Source organism: Gamsiella multidivaricata (assembly GCF_025024155.1).
Source record: "Gamsiella multidivaricata strain RSA 2152 chromosome Unknown BC939scaffold_1, whole genome shotgun sequence".
Lineage (NCBI taxonomy): Eukaryota > Fungi > Mortierellomycota > Mortierellomycetes > Mortierellales > Mortierellaceae > Gamsiella > Gamsiella multidivaricata.
This window is the reverse complement of record NW_026251709.1, coordinates 139,932-161,148: the sequence shown is the minus strand read 5'-3', so window position 1 is coordinate 161,148 and position 21,217 is coordinate 139,932. Positions and strand designations below refer to the sequence as shown.

Here is a 21,217-nt window from a genome sequence, read left to right as displayed (position 1 = left end):
GTCCCCAGTATGCCGTTCGTCCGTTCGGTCTTTCCATTGGTCCGAGGGTGATACGCCGAGGTGAGTCGGTGCTTGACCTTTAGCTTCTCCAAATACGATCGCAGCACCTCAGACATGAACTGGCTACCTCTGTCGGAGATTAATTCGGCTGGGCATCCATGGTTCATCACGATCTCCTCGTAGATAAAGTCGGCGACCGTCTCGGCCGTAGCATCAGGCGTCGCTTTGGCTATCGTCCAACTTGTTGCGTAGTCGACTGCTACCAGGATCCACATGTTGCCGCGTTGAGTCTTCGGGCACCGTCCGATGAAATCGATTCCCCAACGTTGGAAGGGCTTAACCACGGAGAGGGGATGCAACGGTTCTGTGATAGTGGCTCCACCTCGGGTCAGTTGGCACTCCTTGCAGGTACGGCATGCTTCCTTGATATCGCGTCGCATGCGTGGCCACCAGTAGCGAGGCTGGATGCGATTGAATAGCTCCTGCTCTCCTGGGTGCCCCATGCTTTGATGCATCCTCGCCATGTAATCTGCTCGTCTCGCGAAATTAAGGAATTCGACTTTTTCTTCGCCGTTCTGCCTGTAGACCTTCCCGTCTTCGACCGCGAAGTTGCCTTCTTCGACCTTTAGCGTATCCAAGAGGTGTTTATGCCTAGCGTCCGCCAATGTGCCTGTCCGTTTGTACTCCTCCATCAGCAGGGGCCAGTCGGCGTTTTCGAGTGTCTCGTCAAATTCGGCTTCTTCTGTGATCGCCAAGAGTTCGTATTCCAGGGAAGCGGCTACATCGACCGGCGCAGGATCTTCCCGACAGTGTTCACCTTTTGCCAGCTCTATGAAATTGCAGGCAAAGTCCTCCTGTGAGCCTCCTGATTCTCCACTGGGACGAGAGAGAGCGTCGGCTACGGGGTTGTCGCGTCCCGGTCGATAGGTGATGACATGGTCCTGCTGCTCCATGTGGGAACACCATTCGGCCATGCGCCGGCTCATACCCTTCTGGCGCTTGAGAAAGATGAGGCTGTGGTTGTCCGTCAGGATGTTGACCGTTCGACCTTGAATGTAGGTTCTCCATTCGTCGCATGCACGGATGATCGCGTACATTTCTCGTTCGTGGGTTGGCCATTTTTGTTGGCCTGCGTCAAGTTTTCGCGACATGAATGCGATAGGGTGCATTTCCTTCCGGCCGTTTGAACCGAAGTCCTGGCTCAGGACGGCGCCAATAGCAGTGAGGGATGCGTCAGTCTCGATGAAGAAGGGACGTTCAAAGTCGGCTAGACGGAGGACGGGCGCGGAGATCAGGGCTGCCTTTAGATCTTCGAAGGCGGCTTGCTCATTTTCACCCCACGGACGTGGTAGAGGCCTTGTTTTGGTCTTGTTGTTGTCGACTTCTTTGGTCAGGTCCGTGAGCGGTGCTGCACGCGAGGCATAGTTCTTGATAAATTTGCGGTAGTAGCCGGTCACTCCGAGGAACCGGCGGACCTCTTGCACATTGGTGGGGGGCGACATCGACTGAACACCTTGGGTCTTGGCGGGATCAACCTTCAATCCTTCAGCGCTGACTATGTGACCCAGAAAGACCAGCTCGGGCTTGCCGAATTCACATTTCGACATCTTGGCCTTGAGCTTGAATTTCGCCAGGCGTTCCAGCACCCACCGGAGATGCTCCTTGTGCTGAGTCTTGTCTGCGCTAAATACGAGAATATCGTCCATGAAAACGAGACAGAAATTATCGATGCCTCCTTGGAGCACTTCGTTCATCATCCCTTGGAAGGTTGCCGGCGCATTTGTTAAGCCGAAGGGCATTACAAGGTATTCATAGTGACCGTAGCGGGTGCCGAACGCCGTTTTTTCTACATCCTCCGGTTTAACGCGTATCTGATTGAATCCTGATTGTAGGTCCAGCTTGGAGAATATTCTGGCACCAGACAGCCGATCAAAGAATTCGTCGATCAGGGGCAGAGGATACTTGTTCTTGACGGTGACGGCGTTCAGGGCGCGATAATCGACGCACAGTCTAAGCCCGCCATCTTTCTTCCGGACGAAGAGCACTGGTGCTGACCATGGCGAAATGCTCGGGCGGATAAACCCCTTTTCCTGCATCTCCGCCAACTGCTCCCTTAGGACATCGAGTTCCTGAGGTGACATCCTTCGAACAGGCACCGCAATGGGCAACGCTGCTCCTGTTTCTATACGGTGATCGACATGGCGGTGAGGTGGAAGTTCGTTCAGCTCCGAAAACACCGGATCCAAGAATTCTTCCACCAGCTCACGGTACTGCTCAGGGACGGCATCCAGGGTGAGCCGACCTTTCTCCTCAACAGCACTCAGCTCAGCTTGGTTGCCTATTTCGACCGAAAAGCAGACGCCATAATCGGTAGCTGAGTTGAGGATTCGCTTGAAGTGCTTATGCCCCACGATGCGGACATCTGGTTGAATATCTGCGCTAGGCTCATTCTTCTCGATCGAAGCTTGGTTCACCTCTGTGGCCGTAGCGATGACTTCCTCCTGGATTGTTCCCGTCTCCACTGCTTCCTCTAGCTCTTCCGTGATGCTGGCGGTACTCGTCTCAACTGGGTTCTCGGCACTAGACAGGGATACCAATGGACTATCGCGCTTCTCGCTGCGCACTACTTGGGGGCCTCGGCGACCCTGCCAGGTGTACTCGGCTGTCTTCCAGTCTACGGTAGGGTTCCATCGACGCAGCCAAGGTTGTCCCAAGATTATATCGTATCGCAGATTGTGGACAAGTATACCGGCTTCGCGCTCAGCATCCGTACCCAGGCGCAGGTCCACCGATGCTTTGGTGTCGGAGGTAGAGCTCTGCCCTCGGGCCAAAAGGATTTTGACTGGTTTCGATAGCGGTGACATACGATAATCCCTTTTCCTTAGACGTTTGAGGAGATTGCTGCAAATAAAATTTCCTGAGGCACCAGAATCGATGAGAACTCGGACTTCGGTGCCGCCAATTTCTCCGCAAACGACATGTACCGGATGGTTGAGATCCTGTTGCTCCTTTGGATGATCCACCCCGCTGTTGATATGGTATGACTGCAAGATGTACTGGCCAACCGGGCCTGACGAGGTGTTCTTTTTATTGCCAGGACAGAAATCAGCTACGTGACCTATGTTCTTGCACTGGGTACACACCTTCGCGGGCTGCCTGCACTGCCGCGCTAAATGTCCCACTTGTCCGCAACTGTAGCACTTACGGCTTTCGTAACGCTCGCGCGTGTGCATCGCAGCCAGATCGAGTTCTTCGGGGGAGAAGTGTTGCATGTTATCCACCTCCATCATCGAATCGTCGTTCGCAGCGTTAGATGTGGAGCTGGCCGTGGACCACGGTTGCTGCCAACGGAATTGACCAGTGCCTCCTCGATTGCTTCCTCGGCCTCTTTGGCTGAATCCTCCTCGCTGACCCCCGTTATAACTTCCGCGCTGACCATTACCGTTATAGCTTTGTTGCTCATAAGCCTGAATGTTCTGTTCTTTGGCCACAACCTTCTGGATGAACGTCTCGACGGAATCGGCGTCGTTGTGGAGGTCGCTTATTCTGGTGCGGAGGTACTTGGGCAGCTTTCCGGCAAACTCCAGCTTCTTGTCCTTGTCCGTCTTATCGGTGATTCGTCCCGCGAGAGCGTTGAAGCGGGCAGCGAACGACTGCACGGCTTCACCCTCCTTCATCTTCAAGGCATCTAACTCCGCGCGGAGGTTCGTAGTGAGGTGGAGAGGGGCCCACCTATCGAGGAGTGCTTGCTTGAATGCGGTCCAGTCTTTGCTCGTCTCTGGGAGTTGACTCTCACGTTCCTTGACATATTGCAGCGCCCAGCTGAGGGCACCTTCCTTGAGCTGACCAATGAAACTGGAAACCTTCTTATTCTCGGGCCATGTCTGGTTCTCGAACTGCAGCTCTATCTGCGCAAGCATCTGTCGGAGATCGAAGGTGATCTCGTGACCGGCAAAGGTCGGAACGTTAACGGAGAACTGAGGTGCGGGGCGATTAGGATCGAGCCATCGACTAACTGGGGGTTGGGGTGGTACAGCCGATCGGGCATGGGCTTGGGCTTGCGCTTGGACCTGGGCTAGCTGTTGGGTAAGGGTTTCGATTTGTTGCTGCAGCGTTAGCACGAATTGAGTTGCGTCCATTTGTTGCTGTTGTTGTTGTTGCTGTTGTTGTTGCTGGCCGAACTCGGCAGCATGAAGGCTGGTGTTGGCGTCCATAAAGTTATCGTTACTTGAATCACTTGTTGTATCTGACAGTTCCGAATCGTCAGTATCGCGCAGGCCGTATGCCCGGTGCATAAATACCCGTTTTCACTGGGCTCGTTAAGATCGTAGTTCCTTTGCTACCAATGCAACGCACGAGGCCTAAAGGGTCGGAGGACACAGTAGCAGTAGGCTTCGCGTTGACTGACCTAGACACGTGCTGGGAGTGGTTCCGGTGATAAAGGTGTTTATTAGCATATCTATATGCGGGGGGTATGTAGGTGTCAGGGTAGAGCTATATACCTGGGAGTGGTTCCGGTGATAAAGGTGAGGAACCACTCCTCAGGGGGGAGAAGTCTATTTATATGAAGAGGTCGGCGACACACGGGTAGGGCTGACGTCATCAGCTCCAGCGTGGCGGGTTGGTTGGGATAGCAATTGGTGTACCCACCCGTCGTGGCGGTGTTGCTGGTGGCGGTGCAGCGGTAGACGGCCCTGCCATGGTCTCCGAGGTCATAGGTCTACCGCTTAAATTGCCCCGATTTAGGGCAGGTTTTCAACAGCAAAATAGCTTCTGTGGCGCAATTGGTTAGCGCGTCTGACTGTTAATCAGGAGGTTGGTGGTTCAAGCCCACCCAGGAGCGTTTTTTGTTCAGTTTTTGGCCATTAGTGCAAAGAGGTAAAGCTATCGCATGCTCAACGTTGCAAATGGTAGATTATTCCTTATTTTTTCTTTCAAGAAGAAGGTCCTCTACATGTAGTCGTCCTGTGAAATGTCGTAGCCTCGGGAAGTGCTGTGCGATCCATTGGACATCCTCCATATCCATCCTTTGGTCGCCTCTGCACCAAATTTCCGCCCACTGGCTCAGGTACGCCAGCTGTTCAAGTCCTGACTCAAGGCGCAAGTCTAGTGTGTTGGAGGACTGCATGCTGGGCTTTTCATGGTTGACGGCAAGCTTCTTTAGTTTACCCACGACTGAGGGTTGCTTGTAGACGGTGCGTTGTTGTTCCATGTAGTCAGAGTTCTCAACCGCTCCGTCGACATCAATGTTGATGTAGAGGTTCTTCATATAGCGGCAGATCCAAGGCTAACCATGGACAATATCGTAAATTCGAAGCTGCCACCCTGCGAAGTACTCTTCCAGGGCCGGACACGAGGACAGGATCATCTGTATTATTTGGCTGGTGACCTTAAGGCAGTTGTTGAGCTTTAGTCCGCGGACAGTTGAAGTGAATCCTCGGCGATGCATCGATTGGAACGCTGGGTTTGAGAAATCGGCTCTGGGCGTGTGCTGCAGGGCTAGTGGTCTCTTGAGGGCATCAAGGATACAAGGAAAGTTCGTTATCAAGGAGGTAGTAGACGTGTTGAAAATCGAGCGAACCGAGGTTTGGACATATACTGGTGGCAAATCCCTCGTAGAGAACGTCTACACCTCCATTGTTAATATCGGCACTTGACAGGACAGGAATTGAGCGCCTGAGGAATTTGGTAACAAAATCTGAGGCGGTTATGAAATGTATGTTTGCGCAATGGAGCCGCAACAGTCTTGTCAAGTCCTAGGCGTCAGCGTCTGCAAAGGCTGTGGGCAAAAGAAATGCTAGGCCATACAAATCCAGTATAGTTGGGCGAGAGCATGCCTGCCAAAACGACGCCAGCTCCTTTCGTGCCATGGACCCATTTCACACGACTAAGTGCTGGAGACTGGAGCAGGTCGAGATGGCTCCCAAATCTGGTCGACGTATGGCAAGTTGGCTTTGCCAAAGGCGATTTCGATCGTCGTCAGAGTAGGGCTGTTGGCTTGGATCATACCCGCTAAGTTGTCGATAACCGCAAGGGATTCGAGCTGTCAGCCTTCTGAAAGTGTCTCCGACTCAGGCGGGTAGCTTGGACATTGCAATGGCTGATGTCTGAAGAGTCTCATATACTCGGGCGGATAGTGCGCGTGGAAGTTCAGACGACAGACCAGGTGTTTATAGCGGCGAAGGACGACTTCTACAGGATATCGATCACCCGTATGGATTCCGGGACGAAAGGGTATCTTACGAAATAATGGCGGGATAAAGACAGCGTGCCAAATGCGACAGACACGGACACACCAAGCAAGCTGCTGCTGGGACTCTATGAAGGGACGATGCACTCGATGATCTCGATGCATTCGATGCACTCGATGCACTCGATGCACTCGATGCACTCGATGATCTCGATGAGGAGGTCCTGGATGTACATGGCAGTGCTGATGGAGGGGAGGTAGATATAGGGCCTCACGTTCCGTTACACAACCGCGCGTTCGAGCAAATACTTAATGGCTTGCATCTTGCTTACAATGTCTAACGCATAGGAGACCCATCATCTTATTTGTCTAGGCCCGGAATGCATGCGCAGCTGTCTTCGCCGGATTTTTTTTTTAAATATACCATTGAAGAAGCGCTCTCTTTTGCTGCATAAGCAAGGTCGACGGCATCAGGTGCTTGGACGGCATTGGTGAAATGCTTACAACTGGATATTGCTGGATATAGGATATGCTCCCATTGTACCACAATGCAGCAGTAGTTCGGAGAAATAGAGTTACAGGCTCCGGCTCCAAATAACTTTGGAAAAACGACCCGATCTTTGCTCTCAGAAGATAAAGAAACTTTACCAGTTCGGCAGCATCTTCATGTGGGTGCATGCTGTTTAATTGAGTTTCCCAACATACTTAAATACCGACGGCCCCCTTCGCCCTACCGCCCCTCCACTCCTCTATCTCTGATATTTTTTCTATTCCTTTATACCCAGTCAAACCATGCCTCCATCACCCAAGGTTTTAATTATCGGCGCAGGTATCGGTGGCATCACACTTGCGCTCCTGCTCGAAAGAATCGGGATCGATTATGAAGTCTTTGAGAGAGCAAAGTGCGTCAAGCCCTTAGGTAAGGAAGCGTCGCATAGGCACTGCAAACACACGGCTCTTTTGCAGCACAAGTGTTTTGATGCATGCCAGTTTAATTAACACAACATGTCACTTGTGGTTGTTAAAAAGGTGCCGCAATGAGTATTGGCCCTAACATCCTGCCTGTGTTTGAGCAGCTTGGACTGATTGACGAGATCATGAAGGTCTCGCTCCCAGCAACGACTATGGAGGTCTACAAAGAGAACATGGAACTCATTGGAAGAACGGACAATACCGCATTCATAAAACAGAGGTAGGCAAATGCGGAGATAAAGTATCAATATCATGCCAGAATGCATCCATTTCTTGATATCTAACGTCCTCCGCACTTCGTCTATAGGAGTGGATACGATCCTATCATGTTCAGTCGTCCGGACGTGCACAATCTCTTGCTGTCCAAGGTTCCTGCTAGCAAAATCCATTATAGCAAACGAGTACTGTCGGTCGGACAGAGTGATACCGGGGTTCTCATTCGATGCACAGACGGTCAGACACACGAAGGAGATATCCTCATTGGAGCCGACGGCGCATACAGTGCGGTGCGACAGAGTTTGTATGACCGGCTGCAGAAGGACGGGATGTTGCCCGCTAGCGATTCACAGTCGCTTAACCTTGGATACTCTTGTATGGTGGGAACAACACTCCCACAAGATCCTGAAAAGTACCCTATTCTGAAGGATAATCATGCGCACTTTGCTGTCGTTGTTGCAGATGGTAAACCCCATTCTGTAAGTTCCTTTATTACTATATAACTTTATTTTTATATCGTGCCAAAAACATATGCATTTTATGTGAGTGCTAATTATCCGGAGAAACCTTTTCGAATAGTGGACTATCATCTCAGTGCCAGGAAACAGAATATGCTTTGGGATTGTGATCCAATTAAAGGGCGAGGAGAAAGATGAGACGTTCCGGAACTCAGAATGGGGACCGGAGTCGATCGACTCCATGGTAGCTCAGGTTGCGCACCACAAGATCCCTTTTGGCGGCACACTCGGCGACCTGATCAATGCTACGCCCAAGGAACTCATATCAAAGACTCACTTGGAGGAGAAATTGTTTGAGACTTGGACCCATAAGCGTATCGCGCTTATTGGCGATGGTGAGTTGATTGTGTTGTCTCCCCCCCCATCCTCAAAAAAAAAAAAAGAAAAAAAAGCGTGTTGGACAACATGAATGAACTAAATAAGATTTTCGACACTTTATCATAGCGTGCCACAAAATGTTACCAAGCGCTGGTCAAGGTACATTGCCAATTAACATGTGCATGGAGTACTTTTTTATTTGTCCTACGCATCACTAATACTCCATTTACGTTCGTTCCCCACTCCTGGTCTAGGTGCTATTAACGCGATGCAAGACGCCGTAATCGTCGCCAACTGTCTCTACGACCTTAAATCCTTGTCACAAAAACACATTGCCGCTGCTTTGGAGGACTACAAAGCCCAGCGCTATGGCCAAGCGAAGAAGCAAGTCCAGATCAGCAACATGGTTGGAAGGGTCCTCTATGGTCAAACGTGGTTCGAGAAGTTCATGCGCAAGGCAGTCTTCAACTGGCTACCCAGGAGCTTTGAAGAAAGTAGCTTCATAAAATCCGTAGAATATAGACCACAGGCAACGTTCCTACCGTTCGTCGACAACCCAGCCAAGCTGCCTATTTTGCCGCAGAAAATGTCGAAGCGGTATGCGGAGGAGCAGAAGCTGAAAAAGGAGAAGGACGCGGAAAGCACGCCCGTAGTAGACGCAGTATGATAGTACGCATTGATATCCATTAAAGGATTAGTAAATTAGTAAAGACAGAGTTTATTTAGAGAGAATGCAGGATGATGCGGACGCAGCCGGCCGTCGTCGCGGTCGCGTCTGAGTGCTAATGGTGAACGCGTATTTCCGAGAACGTGACGAGCATCGCACGGACCGCATGTTTCTCTTTCCGTCCTTTTCTTTTCCCAACACCTGCTCATCCCTCATTCTTCATCTCTCTTCCTTAAACCCGATCGGACCACACCGCCATGACCATCGTAGGAGTAAGTCCTGCTGCTGACACTCGTTAATACTGTATGCCTCTTGTCATAGAACTATGAGCACATGTGCAGCTTGACGCAGACGCACCATACTCTATTGTGTGTATTTCCATAGACCATCTACTCGTATCCTCAGAACCCCCGCGTGTTCAAGTCCCTAATCGTTGCCAAGTACAATGGCCTCGAGATTAAGGTCGATGACAAGTTCGTTATGGGCACCACCAACAAGACTCCTCAGTGGCTCGCAAAGTTTGGCGCATCTCAGGTAAAGAGTCTTCCTCCTCGTCTTCACAGTGCAGCCGCAGTAACCAGCGCTGGCCCTCCAACGGGAGCTGAATATGCCTCGTTGTCGATTTGATTTTACATCGGAATAGGTGCCAGCTTTCGAAGGAACCGATGGCACAGTCATTATCGAGTCTGGGGCCATCGCCTACTATTGTACGTGTTTTTTCTGCTGTCCACACTGATGCAAAGTGGCAGGTAAATGACGCCATATCACAAAGCGCAGCATGACTCACGTTGATTGTTTTCGTTTGCTCCTCCTGTTTCAACTGCACAGTGGCCCATTATAAGGATGACTCGTCCTTAATTGGTCGCTCCAAGGCCGAGGAGGCCCATATCCAGCAGTGGATCCAGTTCGTCGACATCTCCGTCGGACCGTCCCTTGGCCAGTGGATCATCCCTTTACTCGCCCCCGAGCGCGTGCCATACAACAAGGCAACCGAGACTCAGGCTATCGAGAGAGTCAAGACTCAGCTTCAGACACTGGAGCGCCATCTGGTCAAGAAGACTTACTTGGTTGGAGAGCGCGTTACTCTGGCCGACATTTCTGCTGCAATCACACTTTATAATGGCTTCAAGAATGTCTTTGACGCTACATTCCGCAAGGAATATCCCGCGGTCACCCGCTGGTTTACCACCATTGTGAACCAGCCCAACTTCAAGACCGTCGCAGGCGAATTTCAGCTCTGCGAGGCTGCCCTCAAGTTCACCCCACCCAAAAAGGATACCAAGGAAAAGAAGCCCAAGGAGGAGAAGCCCAAGGCTGCTAAGGAAGAGAAAAAGCCCAAGGCAAAGGAGCCCGAGGAAGAGCCCGAGGAGAAATTCGAGGATGCACCCAAGCCCAAGTCCAAGCTGGATCTCTTGCCTGCTGCCAAGATGCCACTCGATGAGTGGAAGCGTCAGTACTCTAACAACGATACTTCTGTTGCGATGAAGTGGCTCTGGGAGAACATCGATCTCACTACGGACTATTCGATCTGGAAGGTTGACTACAAGTACAACGACGAGCTTACAAAGCTCTACATGTCCAATAACCTCGCAGGTGGCCTGATGAACCGCCTCGAGCGCGCGCGCAAGTATGCATTTGGATGCCTTGTCGTCGCTGGCGAGGACAATGCCAACATCATCACCGGCTACTTCATTGTGCGCGGTAACGCAGACGAGATGATTGAGGAGATCACAGATGCTGCGGACTATGATTCCTACAACTGGGTCAAGGTCAAGGTTGATGATGCAGAGAAGAAGAAGATCGACCAGGTCTTTGCCTGGGAGGGCTCCGTCGATGGCAAGCCCATCAAGGACGGAAAGGTCTTCAAATAAGCCAATGATACAATGTTTGGTGATGCAGTTTTTCATTTTTATTCGTTCTGCAGACATTCAATAAATTTCGGTGCAATTTTTGCCACCAAGAATTTTTATCCTTGTTTTTGCACTTCAAGTCCTCTTCTCTTCTTTCCGCGATCTGCTAAGTAATATCAAGCAACCATGAATTGGACCGGCGGAAGGCGGTAAACGACCATTATATGACTCGACTACAACCCCCTCCCCCCCCCCCCCCCTCTCTCTCTCTCTCGCTTTTACTCATTTACAACATGGGCTTCAAAACTGCTTAGGACCAGAGCTCAGGCGACTCAGGAACAACTCAGGCAGAGGCAGCACTTTGAGCGGCAGCGGCGACTGGCACCCAGCCAAACCTCACCTGCAACCAATCGGCATCATCCTCGTAACAGTGAGCATACGAATCAGAGGTGGCCATCGTCGTGTTCTCGCAATCGAAGGCCTAATACGCAAGTTTCAAAGTCAAATCCCGATACTGGTATTCAGCGAGTAAGGCGCTGTAACAGATATTATTTTGGCCACCAAAGAAGCGGCAATGCATATGAAACTAACATTGCACCAATATGAAGCATTCGCGCAGCGTGTCCGACATTAAGGACTACGAAACCGCGAGAAAAATGTGCATTGACATGCTCCAGTCTTCATTCGATTGGGTTGGAGAACCATATCTATTGCGACCACCCCCAACACCGAATTTGCCTAAGAAACGAAGGCGCGTTGATGACAGGCTCGAAAGTGACGATGATGGCGAAGACAAGGATCGTGTTCAGGGCAAGTCGTTCTTCTATCAGCCTCTCTCGGATCAATCTGTGCAAAATGAACAGGAAAAGGAGTGGCAGGAGGATTCCATTGAACGTGGGCAGGTGAACCTAGTCGACCATGGACAAGACACCCTCGTCGGGCATAAAGAGGAGCATTTGATCGATTTTGGGCAAGGGAGAACTACCGGTCCAGGACAGGAGGATCAAGCTCGCCATAGACAGGAGGACCTAACCAACTGTGGGCAGGGACTCACCGCTGAACATAAACAAGACAGTTCTACCAAGCACGGACAGCGAGACTTATTTGACTATGGGCAGGAGGACATTGACGAAGTCGAGGAGGAGGAGGAGGAGGAGGAGGAGACCCTCCAAATCCCGGTATTACATTGAAGATGAGATGAATTCGTGCAAAGGATGTCTTTCTTACTGAAATGGGTGTGTTTTCTTGTATTGATAGGCACGACATGTTGCTATCTGCAATGCTGTACGAGCACGTCAGGGTGGAGATATTCGGATTGTTCGAAGATATTTATGTGCTGATTCGGCAACGGAACGCTTGCAGCATGACGATGGGCATAGAGACGCACCTGGCGACATCCTTGTCGACCCAGCAATCGAGGGTTCTACACTGATTGAGATACCGTCAAACTCCCAGGAAGTCGACACTGCGGCCGCAGAGAAACAGCAGGATGCAATGAACACGGATGCCGAAATTGTAGACAAACTGCAAAATGAGTTTACCGATACCGTGGGTGCCGAGGAGCAGCAGGACGCAAATGGAGATATATTATCGCCAGTGTCCGTTCCAGTCGACCCCAAATGCAGTACTAGCGGAGGTGTTGGCGATCAGCCGGCGCTGAACGAAAATGATATCTCGCCCCTGGTCTCAAGTCCTACCCCGGAACCTGTTAGGACGCGCTTCGAGACCTTCGAGCCGTTATCCTATGAATGGCCGCCGGCTAATCAAGGGGCCACCGGACGTTTTCAATGGCCGGAAGCGCATTCACCAGACTGGACTACGGCACAAGTGCAGAATCAGAGCGTGTGTCCAATCTTCTATGGATCGATGCCGGTCTCCCCGGCCCAGTCGCCGTCCAATCCAGGAGATACAAATATCCTGGAACCCCTTGACACGCTGGAGGACGACACATGGGGCAACAGCATTTCTCTGCTGGAGTACGAGTGGCAGTCGATTGCGTCCTCGTCCGAGTGGATCCGATCAGAGGATTGGCAAACGATGGACGAGAAAGGTCAGAGCGCGGACCAGAACCAGAGTTAGACTGGAACCAGAGCTGACTGATAACCAAGACCAGGACCAGAGCGCGAGTCCAAGGTGGACACGGAGAACCATGTATTGGGTGAAATTGGCATCGCCATGCTTGAATAACAACAATGGTCATCCGTGCTTCTGAGATCCACGTTGTGTTTGAATCCTGATTTGAAGAGAACACGGCAGCGATTTAAGTAGTATCACTTGAAGTGATAGCAATGTCGCAAGCTTTTTCATATTCCGCGTAGTTGCGATGCACAGACGCGTCGCCTGCAGTCTGCTGTCATTGTTCAGCAAGCCGTCCTCCTCCTGACCCTGACCCTGACCCTGAATGAAAAACAAGAAAAAGAAAAAAAAAAGGGGCAGCCAACCCAACACGGAGCCGCGTGGAGGATGAAGCAGTGGAAAAAATGTCTTCTGCATAGTGTGCGAAAAACGACATTACTTACTCCTTCCTCTTCACTTTTGTTCATTCCTCATCTGATCCATTCCTCATCGCTGCTCCCATCCAACCCAAGCGACTGGCTTTCTCCATCTACCCTTGCTTCGCCCGCCCTCTTATTTCAACTTTGATTTTTCCTCTTTATTTTTTTTTTGTTCGAAGCAGCCGCACGATAGGGCCACAGTGTTATATTTTGCGCGAAGCACGCTTCCCCGGGATAATCGACCTTTGCCAAAGCAATTGACCACCCCTTCACCCATCACCGCTCTTGCGCAGGATCATATCAGAGAAGAACAGAGAGAGGGAACGGACGAGGAAGAAATTGAGCACCTACTCAAAGGTCGTGCTGCGACCCAGAAAATCAACTCAACACTCCTTCTGAGCGCAAAAACGTCACCTCACTTCAGGACGCCGTAGAGAGTCATTTTGCAGCGCACATACAGCTCTCGACATTCGCTCACCAATCCGCCATGCTAAAGTCCTTTCCTGTGACACCCTTGGGTCAAAACTACACAGAGTTCCTAGAGTTCAGCGGCGAAAAATCACTGGCAACATTCCTTCAAGAGCGCCTTCAAAAATACAAGGAATGTGTCCTGGAACTTTCTCAGCATCAACAGCAACAGCGGAACGGGCAGATCGCTGCCGGCAAAGCAGAAGGAGACACCCAAGTTCAAGGAGGAATCGACGCCCTAGTGGATGGACTCATTGCAATTCACGACGATACTAGGGCCGTGTTGCACACAGAGAACTGGGGCGCTCTGCCCGCCTTTTGGGAACGGTGTAAGTGCCTGAGAAAGATAGCGTATCAATTCAATTGTACCTAGAAGCTGTTGCTCATTGCATCTGCATCTGTTTTGCCAGTTGAAAAGATCGTAGCGACGCTGAAGTTGCTCAGAGTCAACAAGGATGACTTTGAGACTATCAAAGCTCTAACACGCGGCCAGTATGGAAAGGTACAACACTGTTTGACGCAGTTAAAGCAAAAAAAAAAAAAAAAATCGACCTCCTAATTTTTTTGCGTATCAGGAGTGAATCTGATGAAACTTTGAGTCCCGAACATTAGGTGTCAATTGTCCGGAGTCGACTGGACGGTGGAATATATGCTATGAAGACTCTGAACAAGATGTATATTCTCTCGCAGAAAGATGTAAGTGGGACCCCTTTTATTATTACACGTTTGGGGGTTCACGAACATAATGACCTGACCAATGTTTGTTGTTGGTTTCCAGAAAATTCTGTATATGGAAGAACGACAGGTGCTCGCCATCACATCCGAGTGGTTCCCGAAGCTGCACGCTGCATTCCAGGATGAAGTCAACCTGTACCTGGTGATGGAGTATGCGCCAGGAGGGGATCTGTACAGCATTCTGGATAAAAAGCAGGACGAGATCGATAGGGTTCGAGGAGTAGCGGAGGGCAGTCAGGGCGGCAATGGTGGTGATGACGAAGGTGACGAGGACGATGACGAAGACACGACGTTGTCTGAAGACGAGATTCGATTCTACATTGCAGAGATTGTCCTGGCAGTTGCGGAGTTGCACCGCAACAATTATATCCACAGGTATAAAAAAAAAGGAGACATGAATTTTTTTTTTTGCGCAATGTTCCGTCAACATGCAGCTTACAGTTTTTATATGGATGCATTTCTAGGGATCTCAAACCCCAGAACATTCTCCTGGATGCAACAGGACACATCGTGCTGGCAGATTTCGGTGCCTGTGCAAGGCTCGACGCGGGAGGAGAGGTACGCCTGTCAAACCAAACTGCGGGGATCATGAAGCTATATCGGTTTTCTAATGAGTGCACACTTTTCATTCATGCTATCCAAAAAAATAAATAGGTGCATGGCCAGACAGTTCCCCTTGGAACATGGGACTATATGTCTCCCGAAGTTGTAGATGCTCAATCTGGCGGCAAGCCCTATGGTAAAGAAGTCGATTGGTGGGCGGTTGGAGTGGTCATGTATGAGTTGCTGGTAGGAGAGCCGCCATTCTTTGCTGAGAGCGCTATGGGTATCATCCGTTTATTGCGGGACCACGAGGTATGTTGCTGCTTTCTATCCTAAGAACTGGGATCCGAGGCGATAGCATTATTTTCGTCATCCCCTGACGAGCCCGTCCAACAATTTTGCGTTTTCCTCTAGAAAAATCTTTGTTTCGATAAGGGGCCTAGCCTGAGTAGCGAGTGTAAGGACCTTATCACTCGGTGAGTATTTTGTGGATGAAGTACACATCGTAATCAAGAGTTATTGGATCGACCAGAACACTAATTCTAAAAAATGGATCGTTGCATATGTCTCAAGGCTGCTTGCCAGAAAAGAAAATCGGTTAGGCAAGAACGGCGTCGAGGAAATCAAGGCACACCCGTTCTTCAAAGGAATCGATTGGGACAATATTCGTAAATGTAGGTAGCGAACGTTATTGGCAAGCGGAAATCGAACGTGGATCAAAAACTGTACGAAGTAAGGTATCTGTGGTGGCTAATACGAATTGTCTTTTGTTTCTCCTTTGTGTGTGCTCTCCCTAGCAACACCACCTTTCCTGCCTATCATCGAGGCCCCAGATGACACCTCGAACTTTCGATTTGACGACGAGCTGGACGGCAGCGACGAGACATTGCAGGACAAGCAGTCGACTGTTGTGGATTACAGAGGTGGTCAGTTACGTCGGTTTGAGGGATACAACCTCGCATTCATAGGCTATACATATCAGACATTTGTCGATTTTGGCAACTTGCGGTCTCCAGACGAAAGACCAGCGTCTGCTTCAAAGGATAACGTCAGAGCGAATATGAGAAGAGAGCCATCGTATACAGGGTTAGACAAGGACGATGTAGGGCGTTTGCGCATGGAGCAGGAGATATTCCGGTTAACGAGCGAGTTGACCACTAAAGAAGATCTACTAAGTGAACTCAACACAGTCCACCAGGCGCTATTGACACAATACGACGAACAGGTCGCGAGGGCAACAGCCGTGGAATCAGAACTTTCAGCGAAACTGGTGGGTATCGCAGCCGTTGCTGAGAGAGAGCGCGTGGAGGCAGAGGAGGCGACCTTGGACCTTAAGAACAGTCTTGGACTGCAACAAAAGAAAACTCTGCAGCTGGAGCAGGAAAACGAGACCTTGCGGGCGAAATGTGGAGAGCTGGAAAATGAGATTGAGCGCCAGAGAGAGTCGATACTGAAGCAGGAGATCGATGGCGGCAAGGTTTCACTGCTGAAGGCCGAGAACGAGGAGCTCAGGAATCAAAAGGAGCACGATAAACTGCGGGAGAACCAACTTCTTCTGGCAGAGATGGAGCGAGGCAGTCGGTTACGGGAAGAGAACGAGACCTTGCGATTACAAATCCGCGATTTGGAACGAAAGGAGGAACAGTCGAGCTTGGAATACAGGAACTCGATTTCTGAACTGAAAAAGAATCTGCGAGGCGCTCAGGAGGACGTGACATCTCAACTCCAGACGCGGAAGAGGCTTGAAGAGGAGCTCCATCAACAAAACGAGGCCAGGGCAACCCTCCAGGAATCGCTCAACAAGGCGCTTGAGAACCTCGACCAAAAAGACAACGAAGTGGTACAGCTGACCAAAGCTTGCGAAATAGCTGCAGCAGCTATGGATCCATCGTCGGTTGGGGCCAATGGTGGCGGCAGCATCAAGACCATCTATCCGTCCATGTTGAAACGTGAGCGAGCGAGCAACAAGATGCTCACCCAGCAGCTGGAAGAGCAGGGCGAGAAGATTACCGAGTTAGAAAACAAGATCAAGCAGCTGGAGCAGGAAAAGGGCCGCCAGGGTGCTCTTCGGAGTCCAGACAGGGTATCATCGCCAGTGCATTCCCTATGGACCCACGACGGTGCCTCGTTGGCGAGTCCGACAAAGGCGCTGATGGAGATCTGTGCACCGAATGATATCTCTGGATGGATTCGTGTGTCGTGGCCGTCCGCAGAAAAGAAAGCCCCCAAGCAGAGCTGGAAGAAACAATTTATCGTGCTGAGAGACCTCAAGATATTTGCGCTCGAGAGGGAGGGCGATCCAAGCTCAGCACCGAACAGCAAATTGTTAGCCGATTTGAGGTAATGGCCTATGCTGGTCATCCAGTTCGAGTTGGTGCCAAATGACGTCAGGGACGTAATATCTAACGAAGAGCTGGTCCAATACTTTTGACCATTGCTAGATCTGACTTTTTCTGCGTCCGAACCGTCAATCGGTCTGAGCTAATCCACGCAAGCGCCAAAGAGCTGGAATGCATTTTCCAGCTGAGAAGTTCAAATGTCGGCACCACTTCAACGACCTCGACTTTTTCGGTACGTATTTGTGAATATGGAGCATGTCAACAACAAAGCAGGCGTTTTATGCAGCAGACAAGTGTGGTTCCTGACATATGCGTGTACTTTACACTTGTAGACAGCAACAACGGATACCGCTGTATCGCTCGCTGCCTCGACGCATTCGTCGGTCCATATAACACCAACAGCAGGTCTGAGTCGTTCGGAAATTCAAAACAAAATCGACGTGTTAAAGGCAGAAATACAGAAGGAGGAGCAGATCAAGCGCGGCGCTGAATCGATGCAGGCTGCCTGGATGAGCTCCAAGGGTACAAGTGACGCCTACCTGAAGTCCAGGGAGAATGTAGACATATGCATCAAACTGATCAAGGAAAAGACTGCAGAAATGGAGCGCCTAACATCTTTGCTGAACACTGCCGAGGTACGAGGGATCACAGCCATGATATATTTACATCGGATTGCAGACCTTGCAGCGAGGGAAAAAAAAAATACTCAAAGATGACCTGTTTGATTTTCTTTTTGTTAACTGGCATCCAGGTCAAGCCGGAAACTTCACAGGATTTGTTCTCAGCAGAACGAAACTATAGGGTCAAGGAGCTGGAGAAACTGATCACGATTGAGCGTCGTCATCTGGAGGCTGCGGAAAAGATGGCAGCACCACTCATGAACTCTGCCAATAATGCTGCCCGTCGGAACTGGAAGTCAGCGGTCGAGGTGCAGATGGACAGTTCGAGACAGCGGCTGGCGTCCCTCAACGCGGAACTGGAAAAGGTCAATTCTGTAAGTGACTCCCTACCCATGTGGAGCTGGGTTACCAGAGTGAGTCGTAATTGATGTAGAGACAACTCACGCTTATTTTTTTTTAATACACGCAAAATAGGGCTCCAAGAACTCGTCGCCTCTTCAGTCATTACAGGGAGTGTGGACTCAACAGCGCGAGATTTATGGACATACCTTCCATCTCAAACACTATGCGACCCCCAAATCGTGCCATCAATGTCATGATGTCCTTTGGGGATCTCAAAAGTCTGGTTACGAGTGCTCAGGTATGGGCAACGACTCTATTTTTTATTTTTATTTTTTTGGTTTGATCCCTTTTGGTTCGCCAGGTTCTAAACTAATCACGCCTCGCGCGCGCGTTTTGATCTTATTTGTAGCCTGCAAATACGTCGCGCACAGACAGTGCCTAGACGTGCTGACGATCTCCTGTCAAGAGCAACAAGGTCTCCGGCACAGCATCCCCGTCTATTTGTTGGCACACGATAAGCACGAGCAGAGGCGATGGATCCGGACGATTGAGCTGCACCGTAAGAGGGCCGAGGCATCGATGAGCAGCAACAGCAGCAGCAACAGTAACAGCAGCAGCCAACTTTCCCCTACTGGTGCTAGTAATACCATTCCTGACAATTCAACGACGGCAGCAACGACAACGACAATAACAACGACGACAACGACAACGACGCATATTGCTGACAAGCCAGGGTTATCGCCGACAGGAGTGGCATTTCCAGTAACAACGACTAGTGCCTGAGATCGTTTACTTTTTTTCTTTTTTTTTTTATTGCATTCACTCCTAATATAATAAATATCGATACTTTATGCACTGCAATGAACTGTTGAGACCAGAGGAGGAGCTAAGGAGCAAAAGTTGGATTCGTGAGTAGTGGTGGTGGCGGTAAATCATGAAGGTCGGCTCGGTGTGGCCACATTTGTGCAATGATTCTATGCTTTGGTGCGTGCGTGGATGGGTGGGCAAAATACGCTCACCACCGCATCATTCTTATCTTATCGCCCAGAGCCTGAGACAGACAACAATATGTTTTACTTTTTCGACCTTGGATTTTGCTGGCCCCCCACCCATCAACAGCCGCACCAGCACCAACGGGAAAGGAGAGGAAGAGAAGGACGAGAATACCTACTGTAGTCTATATTGATTAGACTACACCTGCCTGGATAGAGTGGGAAGAAAGAACTAGACTGGACAGAGTGGGCTTGGATGGATGCAGAATGAGATATGCATGGTCAATCCCCCTGGTAAGCATAAGAAACCATGACCAAGGGTACCCCCCCCCCCCTCCCCCAATTCCCAGTGGCCCTTCTTCTCCTTGGACCGGAGCAATGCCACGACAAGAGGAGTGAAGGTGAATCGTTCTTGAGGCAGATCAAACGAGTCCGCAGTGCGCTCTTTTCTTTTTTTCATTTTTATTTTTTCAAACGCGGTGTTCCTTTCTTTGAATGCAAGACACGGCCAAAACCTTTTGATGAACAACGTCTTTTTTTTAATTGTTCTCTGAACATTCGGTGCATTGGGCAATGAACGGTATAAAAGATCAGCGATCGCACCCTCCTGTACGCTCCTCCTTCTCTCTCTTCTCTTTCTTTTTTTCTTTTCTTCTCTTCATTCCCTTCCTCATCCATACATATCCTCCTTACATCCCTAATCCTTTTACCACTCTATCTCTCTTCCTTCCCTCCATCTTCATATCCTACAATCATGTCTGCTTCTGCTGATAAGCGTGCTGGTACGCGTCGTCTTATGAAGCCATTTGCCTGAACCTGTTGTTCACTAAAAGGGATTCCCACGCCGAATCTCTCACTATCATCGCAAAAAAAAAAAAACTAATCTACCCCCCTTCGTCATAACCTGTTTTGTCTTCACATAATCCAGGCTCCAAGATGGCCATCATCGGTGCTGGCTCTGTCGGTTCTACGATCGCGTTCGCCTGTCTCATGCGCTCCGTGGTCTCTGAGCTGCTCATCAACGACTTTGACAAGAAGGTCTGTGAGGGTCAGGCCCTGGATCTTCAGGATGCGGCGTTTGTCTCGTCGACGAACATCCATGTCGCCACCCCGAAGGAATGCGGTCAGGCCGACATCATCGTCATCACGGCCGGTGCGCGTCAGCGCCCAGGCGAGACCCGCGACGAGCTCGTGCACCGTAACGAAGAGATCCTCACGAGCGTCCTGAACGGCCTCAAGCCCATCAAGTCCTCTGCGATCCTCATCCTCGTCGCCAATCCCGTGAATATCCTTACTTGCATGGCGCAGAAGCTCTCGGGATTGCCCTCGCACCAGGTCATTGGAACGGGCACGTTTTTGGACTCGATCCGTTACCGCGTGGCGATAAAGAATTTCCTCAAGGTTTCCGAGACCTCGGTGCATGCGTACATTGTGGGTGATCACGGTGACAAACAGGTCGCGGTCTGGTCCTCGGCCACGGTTGGAGGAAAGCCGTTGCTGTCGTTTGAGGAAATCCAGAAGCTCGACACTGAGAAGGAGGCTGAGAAGGTTGCGCGCAAGGCCTACAGCATCATCGACCTCAAGGGCGCTACGCACTTTGGTATCGGTGCCGTCGTCTCTGAGCTAGCCCTCTGTATCACCCTCAACAAACTGAATGTCATCCCCCTGTCGACCTACTGCGAGCGTTTCCAGGCTTGCCTCTCTTTCCCCGTCTCCCTGGGCACCAACGGCGTCGAGCGCATTGTGTACCCAGAAATGAACGAGAAGGAGCTGGCCATGGTCGAGGCTAGTGCAAAGAGCACTCGCGAGGCCTGCAAAAACTACATTTAAAGCAAGTGTCCCATCCCTCCCATCGTCCTTGTACAGTGGACTCTCCCTCTCTTGCTGTAACTGTAATATACTAACTATTAAATACTTGAATGTAAATAAAGATTGTGAAGAAGCGAAGCATA

At 50.4% G+C, this 21,217-nt stretch overlaps 6 protein-coding genes and 1 non-coding gene across 7 annotated transcripts; 6 read left to right on the top strand and 1 right to left on the bottom strand.

Annotated features, from left to right (window-relative positions):
• Window positions 1-4,769: 4,769 nt before the first annotated feature.
• Window positions 4,770-4,843, top strand: BC939DRAFT_t3. Its single transcript has one exon. It is a non-coding gene; the product is annotated as a tRNA-Asn (tRNA).
• A 72-nt stretch (window positions 4,844-4,915) lies between these two features.
• BC939DRAFT_472173 (uncharacterized protein) lies at window positions 4,916-5,269 on the bottom strand (the record flags this gene model as incomplete). Its single annotated transcript, XM_051558251.1, has 1 exon — window positions 4,916-5,269. One exon carries the CDS (start codon window positions 5,267-5,269, stop codon window positions 4,916-4,918), a length of 354 nt encoding a protein of 117 aa, XP_051417702.1.
• A 1,576-nt stretch (window positions 5,270-6,845) lies between these two features.
• Window positions 6,846-8,927, top strand: BC939DRAFT_1068 (uncharacterized protein). Its single transcript, XM_051549893.1, has 6 exons — window positions 6,846-7,109; window positions 7,220-7,382; window positions 7,470-7,857; window positions 7,958-8,231; window positions 8,341-8,373; window positions 8,469-8,927. The coding sequence occupies exons 1-6, from the start codon at window positions 6,983-6,985 to the stop codon at window positions 8,879-8,881; spliced, it is 1,398 nt and encodes a 465-aa protein (XP_051417701.1). The 5' UTR covers window positions 6,846-6,982; the 3' UTR covers window positions 8,882-8,927.
• Window positions 8,928-9,071: 144 nt separating this feature from the next.
• On the top strand, window positions 9,072-10,848 carry BC939DRAFT_433744 (uncharacterized protein). The gene is made up of 4 exons (XM_051553269.1): window positions 9,072-9,153; window positions 9,266-9,415; window positions 9,525-9,588; window positions 9,710-10,848. Exons 1-4 carry the CDS (start codon window positions 9,139-9,141, stop codon window positions 10,750-10,752), a joined length of 1,272 nt encoding a protein of 423 aa, XP_051417700.1. The 5' UTR covers window positions 9,072-9,138; the 3' UTR covers window positions 10,753-10,848.
• A 491-nt stretch (window positions 10,849-11,339) lies between these two features.
• Window positions 11,340-12,273, top strand: BC939DRAFT_1044 (uncharacterized protein). Its single transcript, XM_051549861.1, has one exon. It carries the CDS (start codon window positions 11,388-11,390, stop codon window positions 11,919-11,921), a length of 534 nt encoding a protein of 177 aa, XP_051417699.1. The 5' UTR covers window positions 11,340-11,387; the 3' UTR covers window positions 11,922-12,273.
• A 1,271-nt stretch (window positions 12,274-13,544) lies between these two features.
• On the top strand, window positions 13,545-19,077 carry BC939DRAFT_1008 (uncharacterized protein). Its single transcript, XM_051549837.1, has 14 exons — window positions 13,545-14,023; window positions 14,105-14,196; window positions 14,307-14,390; window positions 14,473-14,804; window positions 14,894-14,987; window positions 15,084-15,284; window positions 15,387-15,448; window positions 15,546-15,646; window positions 15,770-17,312; window positions 17,414-17,543; window positions 17,644-17,946; window positions 18,063-18,305; window positions 18,406-18,571; window positions 18,683-19,077. The coding sequence occupies exons 1-14, from the start codon at window positions 13,714-13,716 to the stop codon at window positions 19,054-19,056; spliced, it is 4,035 nt and encodes a 1,344-aa protein (XP_051417698.1). The 5' UTR covers window positions 13,545-13,713; the 3' UTR covers window positions 19,057-19,077.
• A 735-nt stretch (window positions 19,078-19,812) lies between these two features.
• BC939DRAFT_433738 (lactate dehydrogenase B) lies at window positions 19,813-21,217 on the top strand. The gene is made up of 2 exons (XM_051553268.1): window positions 19,813-20,047; window positions 20,194-21,217. Exons 1-2 carry the CDS (start codon window positions 20,020-20,022, stop codon window positions 21,093-21,095), a joined length of 930 nt encoding a protein of 309 aa, XP_051417697.1. The 5' UTR covers window positions 19,813-20,019; the 3' UTR covers window positions 21,096-21,217.

What these genes read in the sequence shown, in the direction of transcription:
- BC939DRAFT_1068 (XM_051549893.1), top strand. Translation starts at nt 6,983, where the DNA reads ATGCCTCCATCACCCAAGGTTTTAATTATCGGCGCAGGTATCGGTGGC. An exon ending in ACCGCATTCATAAAACAGAG is followed by an intron (nt 7,383 to 7,469) that starts GTAGGCAAATGC and finishes CTTCGTCTATAG; the next exon opens with GAGTGGATACGATCCTATCA. An exon ending in TATCGCGCTTATTGGCGATG is followed by an intron (nt 8,232 to 8,340) that starts GTGAGTTGATTG and finishes ACTTTATCATAG; the next exon opens with CGTGCCACAAAATGTTACCA.
- BC939DRAFT_433744 (XM_051553269.1), top strand. An exon ending in CAAAGTTTGGCGCATCTCAG is followed by an intron (nt 9,416 to 9,524) that starts GTAAAGAGTCTT and finishes ACATCGGAATAG; the next exon opens with GTGCCAGCTTTCGAAGGAAC. An exon ending in TGGGGCCATCGCCTACTATT is followed by an intron (nt 9,589 to 9,709) that starts GTACGTGTTTTT and finishes TCAACTGCACAG; the next exon opens with TGGCCCATTATAAGGATGAC.
- BC939DRAFT_1044 (XM_051549861.1), top strand. Translation starts at nt 11,388, where the DNA reads ATGTGCATTGACATGCTCCAGTCTTCATTCGATTGGGTTGGAGAACCA.
- BC939DRAFT_1008 (XM_051549837.1), top strand. Translation starts at nt 13,714, where the DNA reads ATGCTAAAGTCCTTTCCTGTGACACCCTTGGGTCAAAACTACACAGAG. An exon ending in TTGGGACAATATTCGTAAAT is followed by an intron (nt 15,647 to 15,769) that starts GTAGGTAGCGAA and finishes TGCTCTCCCTAG; the next exon opens with CAACACCACCTTTCCTGCCT. An exon ending in CTTTGCTGAACACTGCCGAG is followed by an intron (nt 17,947 to 18,062) that starts GTACGAGGGATC and finishes ACTGGCATCCAG; the next exon opens with GTCAAGCCGGAAACTTCACA.
- BC939DRAFT_433738 (XM_051553268.1), top strand. Translation starts at nt 20,020, where the DNA reads ATGTCTGCTTCTGCTGATAAGCGTGCTG. An exon ending in TTCTGCTGATAAGCGTGCTG is followed by an intron (nt 20,048 to 20,193) that starts GTACGCGTCGTC and finishes CACATAATCCAG; the next exon opens with GCTCCAAGATGGCCATCATC.